Genomic DNA, 15,105 nt, shown 5'->3' on the forward strand with positions numbered 1-15,105 from the left:
AAAAAAAAAAGTCACTTTGATAGTGTCTTTCTTTGAGGAGCTCAGTTTTTTCTCCCCCCCAGACATTACCTAATTAAATCTCAAAACATATAAGGTTATATAATCAATTCTCACAGTTCTTTTCAGACTCTTATTGGAAAAGTAAACCTTTCTTCTGAGCATTTCAGTCTATTTATCTCTTTTGTTCTAGGCAGAAATTCGATCTTATCACTATTCTGGGTAGATATTTTTGCTTCCACTTCCACATTTGCAACTTGTTCGTGTCCAGTGAAGCTTGTTCTCCAGAAATGACCCCGAACGGCTACAGGTCAAAAGTGAAATTGCATCCATCCACCATTGTTTACGATCCTCAAGTTAGTGAGGACGACCTGAACACTTATTGTGATGGATCCGAGTTTCACACTTTTCAGTATATCCTGACTGAATACACAATGTGCTATGAAAGGTTACAGAGAATATTTTCTAAAAACTTCCAGCATTTGTACCCTGTGTTAATAAGTAACTCTAACATAGTGGAGAAGGTGAAGAAAGTACAGTACAAAGGGACTGACATCAGTAAAAATACAAGTATTACCAGGAAACCCAAGACCTTTGAATCCTTGTCACTTCTTCCCCACATATTTTTTTTTCCAGAGCTCATTCCTGAATTTATAATTACTCATTCCCTTAATTTCCTCACTACTTTTCTCATATGTATTCCTAAATAACATGCTTAGTTTTGTCAGCTTTGAAATTTCTGAAGTGGAATCCTAATGTATTTCTTGATTTGTATTTTTTGTTCAGTATTCTCTTTGTGAGATTCACCTATGTAGATGTGAGATAGTCAACTGAAAATTTTATTTTTAAAAGATTTTATTTGTTTATTTATTTATTTGAGAGAGAGGGAGAGGAAAAGAGAGAGTGAACAAGCATGTGCACAAGATTGGGGGAGGGATGAAGCAGACTCCTCTCTGAGCAGGGAGCCCTACATAAGACAGTCCCAGGGCCCTGAAATCATGACCTGAGCTGAAGACAGATGCTTAATCGATTGAGCCACCCAGGCGACCCTGAAAAACTTCTTTTAATAATGAGTGGTTGTTGATACTTCTTTAAACTTAAAAACACTGCTTTCTAAGACCACTTGGACATATATTCCTATTTACTTATATGCTTAAAAATTTAGTAAGTACTATGAAGACTTTAAAGATGTAAGACTCATGGAAAGTTTATAATGAGATAAATTTAAGTAGATTGAATTATTTTCTCAGAATACAGCACAATTAAGTGCAGGGACTTTGGAGTCAAGAGATTTTAATTTGGATCTTCATTTTCCCATCTGTCTGTTGATTCACCTTGGCTAACTCCATCTCTTTCTCCCCATTTTTTTCATTGAAAAAATGGAAGCGAACATATTTATCTACTTCATGTGATTGTGATAATGCACATAAAATGCAAAAATAGTAATTGGGAAAAAAATGAACTCTCTATAAATAAGGTTTGCTATAATTAAAATAAAGGCATCCTCAAATTTATGACCTAATTATTTTTCTTTCTTCCTTTAGGCACAACATAATAAATTGGGTTTCTATTCTTGAAAGTAAGAAACATAAAATCTAAAGTCTTTATGAAATTAAAACAAAAATATTATTTCAAACATTTATAGAATATGTTAATGCAACTGACATAACATTTCGATATCCAACTGCATGGTTTTTCGAGTTAATTTCTCTCTTCTCTGATCCTTTGTTAATAAATACACTACATTCAGGAAAGGCTGATAAAATGAGAACAAAAATCATTCTTTGAGTTTTTCCACTCTTTAAAAGACTTGGGGTACCTGGGTGGCTCAGCTGGTTAAGCATCTGACTTCATTTCAGGTCATGATCTCACGGTCCTGGGACTAGAACCCTGCACTGTCCTCAGGCTCTCTGCTCAGGGGGGAGGCTGCTTTTCCCTCTCCCTTTGACCTCCCCAACTCACATTCACTGGTTCTCTCTCAAATAATGGCAATCTTTTAAAAATTAAAAAAAAAAAGCACTTGGGAAAGTGTTTAATAGAAGAAACAAATATTCTTGAATACCATAATTTTCAATGATAAGAAAATAGCTTGAGGGAAAAAATGTTTTGTTTTTGCTTTATTTCTGACTCTTGTAAGACTTAAAATATGATAATCACATACAAAACATAGGGTAAAAAGAAATTCATGATTATCTAAGAGATGTTTTCTCAACACAAGGTGATAAGAATTTCACCAGAGGGTAGGAAAAGAATAAAAGTGCTGTTTACAGGATATAGGTGATTTCTGGTAGTGGGTCCCAGGACCCCTCCTGCTTTGGAGCCCCAAAATGAGCTGAGGTGTGTATATATGTGTGTGTGTATATATATATATATATATATATATATGTGTGTGTATATATATATATATTTTTTTTTCTAGTATATGCCTCACTGAGTCTGGGGGTAATTGCAGAGCATGAGTTGTTCAGGATGCTGTGTAAAATACTGTAATTCTTACAGAGGACTTGCCCCTAACATAGCACCTATGCATTAGGAAACTGTCTGAGGAAAGTGCATTAACAGGGCCTGAACATACCCCATGTCTTGTAAAGCCAGCAGACGGAAGCAAGAAGATCTAAGAATTTTGACAAGTCAAGAGCATTGTCAACTTGTTGAAAGACCAAAATTTTCTGAAGGGACACTGAGGTTGGGTCCAAGAAGACATACAGTATAGGGAATGGAGAACTCGAAGTCATGGTGAGAACTGCACTTTCTCAATAGATGCCTCAGAAACCAATGGAAATGTCCTCCATCTGATGAGCCACACTTCAGCACAAGCCAGCAGTGAAAGGAGGTAACCAAGAATCAGCTGCAAACCCAGTTCCCACACCTCCTCTATTTAGTAAGCTCTCCTGCACCCAGAAGCTCCCAGAGAAGAACAGGCAAGAAAGAACGGGGAAGAATACAAACTGACCATAGTAATCCAAAATTGTTTCAATTTTAAACCACAAACAATAAAACTATCATGAATGACAAAAGTAACTTTTCCCCAAAGATACAGATGTCGTGAAAAGAAGGGCTATCTGTACCCCAATGTTTATAGCAGCAATGGCCACGGTCGCCAAACTGTGGAAAGAACCAAGATGCCCTTCAATGGACGAATGGATAAGGAAGATGTGGTCCATATACACTATGAAGTATTATGCCTCCATCAGAAAGGATGAATACCCAGCTTTTGTAGCAACATGGACAGGACTGGAAGAGATTATGCTGAGTGAGATAAGTCAAGCAGAGAGAGTCAATTATCATATGGTTTCACTTATTTGTGGAGCATAACAAATAGCATGGAGGACAAGGGGAGTTAGAGTTAGAGGGAGTTGGGGTAAATTGGAAGGGGAGGTGAACCATGAAAGACTATGGACTCCGAAAAACAATCTGAGGGGTTTGAAGTGGTGGGGGGGTGGGAGGTTGGGGTACCAGGTGGTGGGTATTATAAAGGGCACGGATTGCATGGAGCACTGGGTGTGGTGAATAAATAATGAATACTGTTATGCTGAAATAAATAAATTTAATTTTTTAAAAAAAGTAACTTTTCCTCCACAGAATGGGAAAACAGACTCATAAGCTAATTTGAACTTCCCATCAGTTAATGTTTTCTCCATATTTGAAGTTTTTGTGACTATATAAAATTCAAATATACTATAAAGTAAACTTTTATGAAAATTCTTTTTCTTGGGATAGACTGACTTAAACATTTTAAGTTAACACTCTAAAAAATTTAGGGATGAAAACAACAACAACAACAACAAAAACCCTGCTTTTTTTTTTTAATAAATTCCACTAAAAAGCTCAGGCAATCTTCACTCTTCCCTGGCCACTAAGGTCAAAAACCTTGATTTTTTTTCCCATTTCTGATTTAATAAGGGTATATCACTCCTCATATCTTTGAATGTTAAATGCTGAGGGTAGTTTTCCTAGTGGCTTAATTTCCAAGGATCCCTTGCTTCGTCAACTCAGTGCAACATTGGCAGGAATCTCACACAGCAGTGATCACTACAAGTTTTGTCCTACCTGAGGAATCATTATTCTCTACAGAAAAGATTGTAAAAGTTCCACAATTTTACATATGTTACTAATGACTTGAGATGTCTCTACAGGAACAATGCATTACAGGAATACCCAATGGCTAGAGTCAATCTAGAAGGATAATGATAAAATCAAAACACGTTACTTTGCAGAAGAAATTATAGCTACCAACCCCCTTTTTAGTGGTTTTTATTTTTTTGTAATTTAAAATGTTTTCTATAATGAATGTGCATTATTGGGGTAATATAAATATAATAAAGAAATAAAGATTTTTTTTTTGAGAGCTGGATAGGAATGTCATAGTCAAATTGATTCAAATGCCTCATTTTAGAGGTTGGTTAATTAAGGTCCAGGGAGGGTTCTGGGCCTAGGTGACACAGTTAATCAATGAAAAAGATGGAAGTTACTCTTAAAAGTTTTTTTCCATTAATCTGGTCTAGGTAGGAACTGGTGGACTGAAAAGGCAGAACACTGTTCAGATAATTCTTGGAAAGGAAGGCAACATCTTCATAACTGAGCTCATAAACCCTACTGCATAGATCATGTCTTTTTAATGTTTTTACCTGCATCTGATAATGGATAGCAAATTGTCTCACACCAAGAGAATTGTCAACAACTTTTCAAATGATGAATAAATATAATGTGTACTGTGAATTCATGCTTTTCAGTCATTCAGAGAACTGTCATTAGCGTTGCAACCTACACACTGTGTATTTCACATTATTCTTGGTACCAAAATAAAGATATTTTATTTGAAACCATAGCAACATTTTCGATTACGCAAAAGAAAGACGGAGGGTGAAGATTGATGTCTAACAATAACCTATGATGCTTTACCGGGTTTCATCATCATAATATTTTATTATAACTAGCTTCAGTTTAAAGAATTTCAGTATTGCCAGTTTCCTTCTGAAGTTTCTACTTCTAATTTCAATGAATTTTACTTGTGATATTAACTAGAAAGTGTCAGCTGATTTTCTCCCAGATTCTGTTTTCCAGTGAAAAAAATGGAAATTAATGAGAGCTTAAGTTTTGAAATTATGTCATCTTCTCAAAGACAGATTTTAAAATTAAGCCCCATGTTTAGGGCATAAGATGTGTATCTTAATAAACTTTACTAGGGGCTCGACTTGTATTTTCCAAGAAGAAGGGAAAAGGATGGAAACAACCTGCTTCTATCAAGCACTCTTCTATGTTCTTCAGTCTATTTAAGGAATAAGATGAAAACAATCGAAGATAATTTCAGAAAAAACATATGCCAGGACCCTTACATAGATTTAAAAAAAATCAAAAAGGAGGTTTTTAATCCATAAATATCAGAGGAATTTAGTAATTTTATTTATGCCTTAAATTCAGTTTTGAACTTTCTATCAACTATAATGAGAATGTTTAATTTTTCAAATGGAAAAGTCAATACTGGTTTATTAAGACCATTATTTTTTACCCCCATTAATTTCTAAAAGTGATTTGTCATGCAAATTCTTATTAAAAAATACTGAGTAATATAAACCCACATTTAGGTAAAAACTGCTTGTCTCACATAGCTCCTACCAACTTATAATTTGGTGGAGGGTCTAATGTTAAAACATACGTCAGATAAAAGTTTCTTGTGGAGGATGAAGATCATGAAATCCTGGTTCATAGTTTTAAGATATTCTAAAAATCATGGAAAATAATAATTAGCAGAGTTCTTAGTCTGACTTTGTTAGTATTGATGGCCTTAAGCAAACTGTGGTAAAACCTGGACAGACATCAAGCCATAGTAGGACACTGGTAAGTGCTGGGGTATCCCTCTTCACTAACTGAATAAGCAGCTAGATTGAATGGTTTAGGAATTGTCTCCTGATTTTACATCCCCAGTAAGATCACCCATATCAGTTTCTACCACCACTGCTTGGAATACATTTAAAACTGTTTTCCGTTCTTCAGTTGATTATTTTAAACATTTTTCATATGAATGTATTCACAATGTCTATTTTTTTAAAAAATCATCATAAAAGGCGATTATTGCCCCCAAATACTAATTCAAAGTAAAAATGAGCATGAAGATTGATCTTAAGTGCTAGATTTATATACTACAGATCAACATTCTACAAAAACCAAATGAAAAAGGAATGCAAACATTTAATTCAGTTCGCCTATCTATATTATGTAGTAATGCATTAAAACTGTTGCTATTTACATATGCCTGGAAATATTGGGTAAAGAGAGCAAATATATAAAACTATTTTTAGATCTAGTACACATGAGAGAGATTTTAATAGAATATCCTATTAGTTCAAAAGGTAAGGAACATTAATTTCAAGTAGGGGCTATAACAGTTTTTAAGAATGGGGCTTCTGAAGCTTACCATGAATGGTAGACAGTTTATTTACTGATAAACCTCTTAGACTGATAAGTACCTTGTCACTGTATTTCAGGGAAAAAGAACAACATTATCAAGGTTACAATTCAAAACACGGTTTAGGTTCATCTCCTGTGTTGTGGTCCAGAGAAGGTGAGCACATGACTAAATCAGGGCCCTTCAGGATTAATCATGGACCTTTGCTAGGCCTACTGGGAAAAAGAAATCTTTTCACTGAAATTCAGAGACTAAAATGCATGTAAGCCTGAAGCTGGCAAATGTTATCATCATTACCATATCAAGAGAGCCAATATGAAAATAAAACTTACTCTGAGGAAGGAAAAAACAATAGATGAGTAATGTGGTCCTAAATCTGGGATAGCAAACTTAAAAGACTGACAGGGAATGGATGTAAATATGTAAAGCAGTATCTGTAAAACCAAATGGATTGGTGGGATCTGTGGAAAATGAAGATATACTCTATTCATAAACAATGAAATTTGATTTTATTTCAAGTATTATTCTGATCACAATAGCTTTGTGACCAGATTTTTCTTGGTGGGTACCAGATGGCAACTCCTGCATGAATCTTAGAGGGTTTGATGTAATCTAGCCTTTCAGTTATACATCAATTTTCCTTCTTTCACTCTTTCTTTTTTCCTTCTTTTCCTTCCTTATTTTTCATTGTATTTCACCACTTGGCAACAAGAAAATACATATACTATATGTGCAACATAGAAGACACATAAAACAACAATGAAAGGGTGTATGTTTCACTGGAAGAATCTGAAAAGTATTAACAATTCTATTTTAAAGTCAGTTAGCCTGGCACTGGACTTGAAATGTGGTTTAGGGCACTATGTCTCCAGGTGTGGGCACTGGACTAGCAACTAGTATCAGCATCACCTGGAGACTTGTTAGAAATACCAATTCTCAGGCCCCATCCTGGACTTCCTGTATCAGAAACCACCTCCTGCATTCCTTGTGATTCTGAGACACTCAAGTCTCAGAAGCAATTCTTTGGGGAAGCGGTATGATGGTCAGGAAGCCATTCAGTGATTCACGTATTAAATGAGCCTATGCTATTTCAGAGGCAGAGGTAAGTGAGCATATAAAGACTCAAGAGGAATGGCTGATATATTTTATACATAAAATAGTTTCTCACTATGGTAGTAACATACACAAATGAATGCGAGCAAGAAAAGGAGAGCAAGATTAATGTAGGGTTTAAAGATGAGACAACACAGTTGTTTAGGCTAAATGGATATAGTGCCTAGGTTTAAGTCCCAAATTTGTCATTTCCTCCCTATGCTAAACCTCTCTGCCCCAGTTCTCCCATTTCTATAATGGAAAGGAAAAGAATAATGCCTGCTCCTTATGATTCTCATGGGGATTAAGTGAGTTAGTACATGTGAAGTTCTTAGATTAGGCTGGGCACATGATACACGCTCACTAAAACCTAGTTGGATTCTATAGTTGCCATATACTATTCCATAACCAATAGCCACATGGGACAGTTTAGATTTAGATTAAAAAAATTAAAATGTTTCATTAGCCACACTTCAAGGGCTCAATAACCGCAAATACCATAGAATATTTTCATCATCAGAAAAAGTTCTAGTAGACATCAGTGCTTTAGACTATGAGAGTACTATGCTAATGACAGAGTCAGAGAGGTAAGGGATGTGGTTTGTTAGGCAAAAAACGAATTCTAAGTCTCTGCCCTGTCATCATATGAAATGGCAGCCATCAACCTCCTCTTTTAAAAGGCCTAGTTCCTTCTCATGTGGCCTGCGGTCTCATCCTGGGACCCTGAAGCTCAGGCAGGCTGAAGTGTAAACCCAGGGGGACTAGACCTTGTTCACTGGGAAAGCCTTCTACGCTAAGTCTGTTCTTCTGACAGCTCTGCGAGGGAGAACTTCCATGTGCTCAAGCTTCTACCCCCGCTTGCCAATAGGGGGTCTCAATGCCACCAAGATACTTATTCTTCCTCAATCCTGAACTATGACATGTGAACTCAGTTTGGAAGGTACTAAACAGGAAATCAAAAGAAACATGAGTCTATGTATATCCTATTATAAAATCTCAGTTCAAAAAATACAAAATTCATCAGTAGACATTTCCATGTGGACATTCTACTATCATCTCTGTTGAACACATCCTGGAATTCAAGGGCATTTTGAAGCAGCAGCCAGTCTTCCTTTCTTATCGTGTCTCTTTCTGAGCTCTTTCATGAAGCCTCTACTCTAGTTCCTCAGGCTTCCTTTCCAAACCCTGATTATACCATGTTCATTTGCACTTCTGCACATTTGCTCATGTTGTGTCTCCTGTCTGGAATAGCTACTCTAATGCCTTCTTCATATATTCAAGTTGTTCCATTCATTAATTTCCAGATCAAGTCTTACCTTCTTGAAGCGATTTATGAATAGTTCTCACATCTCTATTACTAAAGAACGTTATAATACAGAATTTTATTATATGACATACATCCTCTTCCATATTATAACATACATATTCCTCTAACTTGAAAGCATATCTTAAATCATCCTTCACAGTTTAAATATATCTTGATTTTTAAGAAATAACATTTCATTGACTGCACTTGTCTATTATAATGGAGGACAGAACAATAATTGCTAGACCACTATTCTTGAGAAAGGAAAGTAGGTTCTAGAAGACATTTGGAGGGAGGGGCCTTCTAGAACAGCATGAACAATTCATCAATAGTACATTCAGTTTAATCTGAGGTAGGTGTTAAATATGATGATGAAAGTTCATGGAAGTTTGTGACAGTCCCAGTTCCCTCAGTAAGGCAAGAGCCAAACTGGCCAGGAAGAGGGTAGATGGAGGAAGAGATGGTTGAAATTTGAAGAAAAAAAAAAAAAAAGAAAGAAAAGAAAACATGTAAGTCTTCTGAATAAGTAGGAAACAGAATGGACTAGAGAACTGTCAGAGGAGAGTAAGAAGGGGAAAGAACGTTCCCCATCGAGGATAGAAACAGATTTTTTGCTAATGATTTTGTGTTTGGGGCAAAAATTGTATCTAATACATTAAAGTATATAAAATAAGATTCCTATAAATATTCCTATCCCTTCCTATAAAAGGTTTCAGAACTCAAAAACTCTGTCAAATTCTGAATGCCTACAAAAGGCTGCCATAGAGAACATGAGACTTAGAAGCTTAGAAGATAGAATGAGATAGAATGTTAAGTATCTCTATTATTAAATTTAATTAAAATAAATGTATAATAATGCTGCTTTTTAGTCATAATAACTGGCTATTTTAAAAGGATGGCTCTGAAAGGGAATTGTTTGTCCCCTATTTAATTTTTATCAGCCCATACTTCTCCCCACCAACCCATTAGTCATCTTGACTTAACTGTGTTTGTCTATGTAGGGGATAAAAATTGATAGCTCCTAAACACACATTAATGAGTAATTTGAAATTTATAGAAGCAAATAAAAGCAAAACAAAGAAGGACCAGTGTAGGTAATGCTATCACATAGGCAAAATGAAATAATCCATACACGGTGTATATGAATGCAGGTATGTGGGTGCATGCAAGAGCACACTGAGTTGTGACTCAACCATAAAACACTGTTATAAAACCTTTATAAAATAACCAAATACACTTTTGTATGTAAATTGTCTCTTTATGGAAAGGACCTTTTCTATATACTATACTGATGTTTAAAAATTGACAGTAAAAAATCTAGCAGTAAAACAATTTTACAGGTAAAACATGGAATGATTTAGCTATAGATAATGCTCAAATAAGGAGAGAATCCCAGTCTCAGGGCACCTGGGTGGCTCCGTTTAAGCAACCGCCTTCAGCTCACGTCATGATCCTGGAGTTCTAGAATTAAGTCCTGCATCAGGCTCCCTGTTCAGTAGGGAGTCTGCTTCTCCCTCTGACCCTCCCCCATCTCAGGTTCGCTCTCTCCCTCTTTCTCCCTCTCTCAAAAAAAAAAAAAAAAAAATCTTTAGAAAAAAAGAATCCTAGTCTCAAAGATCAATGTAAATGAAAAAGATGTTTTAGTAACAAAATGGAATAGATACAAGGTGCCTATCAGCTGTTACTTGGATAGTACAGAAACTGACTACATGATATTAGCTCTATTTCTCTGGATGGAAGTCCAGAGAAGAATGGGGGCAACACTGAAGAGAAAAACAAACTGTAGACAATGATAAAAGGACCCAGGCCCATTAACCTCCATCTCCATAGACTTCCAAAGCAAATATCACCTATATGTCTTTTTTTTTTTTTTTTTTTTTTTAGAAACGACTGTGTATTCCCTGGTTACAAAGCGGGGCTGTGGCGGTCACCAGCAAGTCCAGCGGTCAGCAGACCAGCAGGGCCTCATCATCACTGGCCTCCAACGTTGGGGAGCAGGGCGGTGGGGGACTCCTGCAGACATCCAGTGGCTCTGGTGGGTGGGGGCCTAGGGCGCTGCTGGCAGTGGGGGCCGGGGAGTGAGGGTCCTGGGCCGAGCAGGGGTCCCGAAGCATGTCCCCAGGGGCCGGGCTGTCCACCAAAGGTTTTTTTAATTGACGCATAGTTGACATATTAGTTTCACATGTACAGCATAGTGATTCAACATTTATATATATTATGCAACGATCACCATGATAAATCTAGCTACCATCTGTCACCAAAGTTGTTATAATATTAACTGTATTCCCCATGCTGTATACTGCAGTATGCTGTCTTATTTATAACTGGACATTTGTACCTTTTAATCCCCTCTCCCTGTTTGGCTCTCTCCCTACCCTCCTCTCCTCTGGCAACCACCAGATTGTTCTCTGTATCTGAGTCTGTTTTAGTTTTGTTTATCCTTTGTTTTATGTTTTTACATTCCATGCACAAGTGAGATCATATGGTATTTGTCTTTCTCTGTCTGACTTATTTCACTTAGCATAATCTCCTCTAGGTGCATCCACGCCATTGCAAATGACAAGATCACCTGCATGTCCTGACTTGGAAGAACAATGTTTACTAATTCATACAGTAATGTATAAGCAAATAGAAGAAAAAGAAAAAAACTGATACAAAGACACAAAACTAAAAATTATTTCAATTCTGTTTCCTGTTAGGATTAGTGAGGTGAGAAATGAGCCTATACATAGAACCGAATAGAAGGCATCTTTGAAAATCCACATTCTTGGCTTAGTTAACATTTGTCTCTCCTTCTACCATAGAAAGAAGCAGGCTGAATGATTAGAATGATTAGAAAAAAAATTCACTTTATTAAAACTGCAAGACCACTATTCTCAGTAAATAATAGATTTATCATTTTGAAATTCTAGATACTTTAGATGATTCAAGTTTCCATTAACAGTTTTCCATTAATGGGAAATGAAATAACTTATATAATCTTTAAAAATGACATTAAAAATAAATGATTTGTTGAGATAGCTACTGAAATAAAGACAATGAAGTTGCATCTATTGACAAATAAATGGAGATGCTGCAAAGTCCTTTCTTTCCCAACTATACACAAAAATAAAGTTCTTTTTCCAGTACAATATTTTAATTAAATCCATCCTTCTTGGAATTAGAAGTAAATAAAAATGAGATTAACAGATTCCATTATTTTTAAAAAATCCAATACACTGTGGACATTTTCAGGCCAAGCAAGTATGGCAACATCAATAGCTACATCCCCCAAATGTGAAAGACAGCAATAAAGTAATGCACGTGGAGGGCTGTGACAATTCATCCTAAGTAGCCAGTGATATTGATGAATCAGTATCCTGCATCATGAGGACAACTAGACAATCCAATAATCCAAAGTCAAGTCTTAGATTTCTCTCTCTCAACATCTCTTAACATTGATTAGGCAATCAATTTTGTCTTAAAATGCAATGGCACCTCCTCACAGTTTTGAATGTTTTTGAGTCATAGGCTATGTCCAGGTTAGGATAATGCAAGCTGAAGAACTCAGTCCCTGCTATTAGGGAGTATGTAAACAACAGGTCATCTTTTACTTATAGCACAACTAGGACACTAAGTCATTATCAGAAAATGAGCAGCTTTTTGCTTTAACATATTACTATCCAATCTCAAAAATCAATCTGAGATTGTTTTTCTCATCAATTGCTTTATAACTGATATATCAACTCTGAAATGATAGTCTGATTTTGCTATAAATGTGAAACAAATACAAATCTCTTTGATTTCCATAAATCTCTTGATTTCCATAGTATACCTAGGGTGTAATACCAGGGGAAAAAAAGAATCACAAGAAAAGAGTAATTTAAAAAAAAAAACACTTTAGCAAGAACAAGAGTTAGCTAATCTTTAACATTCTGGAACTTCTTTTTGTCTCTTTTTTGAGTATCCTCACTTCTTTTTCAGTAGCTTTCTCTCTCAACCATCATAACCATGTTGCCCTAAGAGCCTTCCCAGTTTTGAATCCTCCAAGCTCTGTATTTCATTCCCTCCCTTCTGGGGGCCTGGCATAGCAGCCTTCTGGCAGGTAGCTGGTCATGCATTCACTGGGCACCTACTATTTTGCCCAGCGGCACAAATGGTCAAGCTACCCAAAAAACAGAAAAAGAAAAAAGAAAAAAAAAGGAAATTATTTTGAAACAGGTTGCCTGATACTTGCTAAAATGGAACTTAAAGTCATGAGTCCAGCAATATATATACTATAAATCACTTTACTCCGATTCATTTTTAAAAGTTCTATACCTATGGTGAATACTGTGAAGTGTGTAAACCTGGTGATTCACAGACCTGTACCCCTGTGGTTAATAATACAATACATGTTAATAAAAAATTTAAAAAAAATTTCCTATTATTTTTTAACACAAGTGTATCAATGTGACATCAGATTCTTTTGGAAAGAGAATGAATTATGAAACTATAGAAATTTCTTCAATCAAATGTAGAGGCTTATGACTTCAAGAGTCTTATCAAGTAGGAATATTCTTATTGATCCATTAAGGTTCAGAAATTGCTTGAAAACATGTTTAAGGATACTTCTGAAAATCTGAAATTATAGGGAATCACCTTTTTTTTCAGAAATACTACAGAATTTTGGAGTGTTTCTATCTATTGAAATTTGTACAATTAAATTTGTCCAATTTGCAAATATGTGGAGCCACCGGAACTCGTGGTATTATAACACTACAAAATACAATGGAATGTTAGAGGCATGGTAATTAGGTTTGCTTTCCTCTTGCTGAGTTTCACACAGCAACAGATTTTCCTTAAAATTATGGGTTATACAACTTTTCTCGCAGAAGTCAGTCTCATAACATGGATGAACATGAGTCTAAGTTGTCTGAAATACTGATTTATCTACCCAAACTAATCATTTTTAAAATGACATCTTCAAAGTGTCCATTTTATATAGGAAAAAATTATTATACCACACAATCCCAATTTTACATGAAAAATGATAAATAAAAAAGATTAGAAACATTTCTAATTAAGTAGTTATACGTAGATGTACAATTAAAGGTGACTTTAAGTCATCTTTTTTATACCAACATTTTCCAAATTGATTCCAATTACCATGAATCACTTTCAGAAACAGAAAAATGTATGTTATTTAAAAAAAAATTCTGGAAGAAAATCACATTTTGATTTAATGGACTAATATGAACATTCAGGCATGGTCATGAATTCTTCAAATGGATAGCACCCTGTAGACATGAATGGAAAAATATTACTCTGAAAAACTCACGGTTAAGATATTTGTGGGGCAATATAATAAGAGATACCTAATGATGCCCATCCATCGTCAGTACCTGTAAATACATCAGAGGGACAAATAAGGCATGATTAGAGGGTGACCCATCTAAAGGTAACCCCCAACTAATTCAACAAGACTTTGAACTTGATACTGATTAAGACCTTAAGTAAACTTAACAGCATGCTACAATCTCAATTTGTTTCCCAGATACACCAACCTCTACCCTTAAGCCAGTCACCTGGAACAAAACTCAATCAATTTCTCCTTTTCTCTCATTCTACCAAACCCCACATTAGATTAGTCAATAATCCATTAATCCCATCTCATTCAGACTACTCCACAAAATACATTTGAATTATTATAGTTCCTGAAATCTGAATGTGCCTTATATAAACTGTAATTGCAGCACCGATACATTGTTTATCTTCTCTGTTAAAAACTTCCATTACATTAATGGTGTATATAACAATTAATAGCATCTTGGTATCAATGAAATGCAACATGTATATATTTCTATTTGTGTGTATATCTATACATTTAAAACTAATATTATTTTATTATTTTTGTGTATTTATTCTCCAATATACTGAGTAACAAATGTCTTCTAATTTATTGACACTTTTTGGACCTCAATAAACATCTTTTCAATGCTCTATTTTTTTCCTTAGTAAATTGGAAATCTGTATTTGGGGCAAAATTATACACAATACTCCAGGAGAAGGTGGGTATGAAGACATAGAGACAAAGGGAATTTAGGCACATCTATTTCTTTATTAAACATCATCATTTTGCAGAGAAGATTTAAGGAACATTAAATTATGTGTAAATTTATTGATCTCTCTTGGCCTTTATTGTTCTAAGTAAGGAAGAGTTTGGGGCTAATCAGTACCTTTAGGGATTGATATAAGTAATCTGTGCCTTAATAGTTCTAAGGGTATCAATGTCTTCATAAAAAAATTCCACCAGTTCATATAACATTTTAAAACAGTAAAGTAG

General features: G+C 35.3%; 1 protein-coding gene across 4 annotated transcripts in view; it reads right to left on the minus strand.

Annotated features, from left to right (window-relative positions):
- Positions 1–15,105, minus strand: part of NKAIN2 (sodium/potassium transporting ATPase interacting 2) — a 998,970-nt gene that overhangs the window by 657,965 nt on the left and 325,900 nt on the right. Inside the window, exon 1 of one of the 4 annotated variants that reach the window (XM_032339653.1) lies at positions 14,101–14,164. The exons of the other annotated variants lie outside the window; for them this stretch is intronic. Within the exon in view, the coding sequence (XP_032195544.1) occupies positions 14,101–14,151 (51 nt within the window). The 5' untranslated portion in view covers positions 14,152–14,164. Of the gene's footprint in view, positions 1–14,100; positions 14,165–15,105 lie in introns of those variants that run through there. 4 annotated transcript variants of the gene reach the window in all.

Source organism: Mustela erminea, chromosome 4, assembly GCF_009829155.1.
Source record: "Mustela erminea isolate mMusErm1 chromosome 4, mMusErm1.Pri, whole genome shotgun sequence".
Taxonomy (NCBI): domain Eukaryota; kingdom Metazoa; phylum Chordata; class Mammalia; order Carnivora; family Mustelidae; genus Mustela; species Mustela erminea.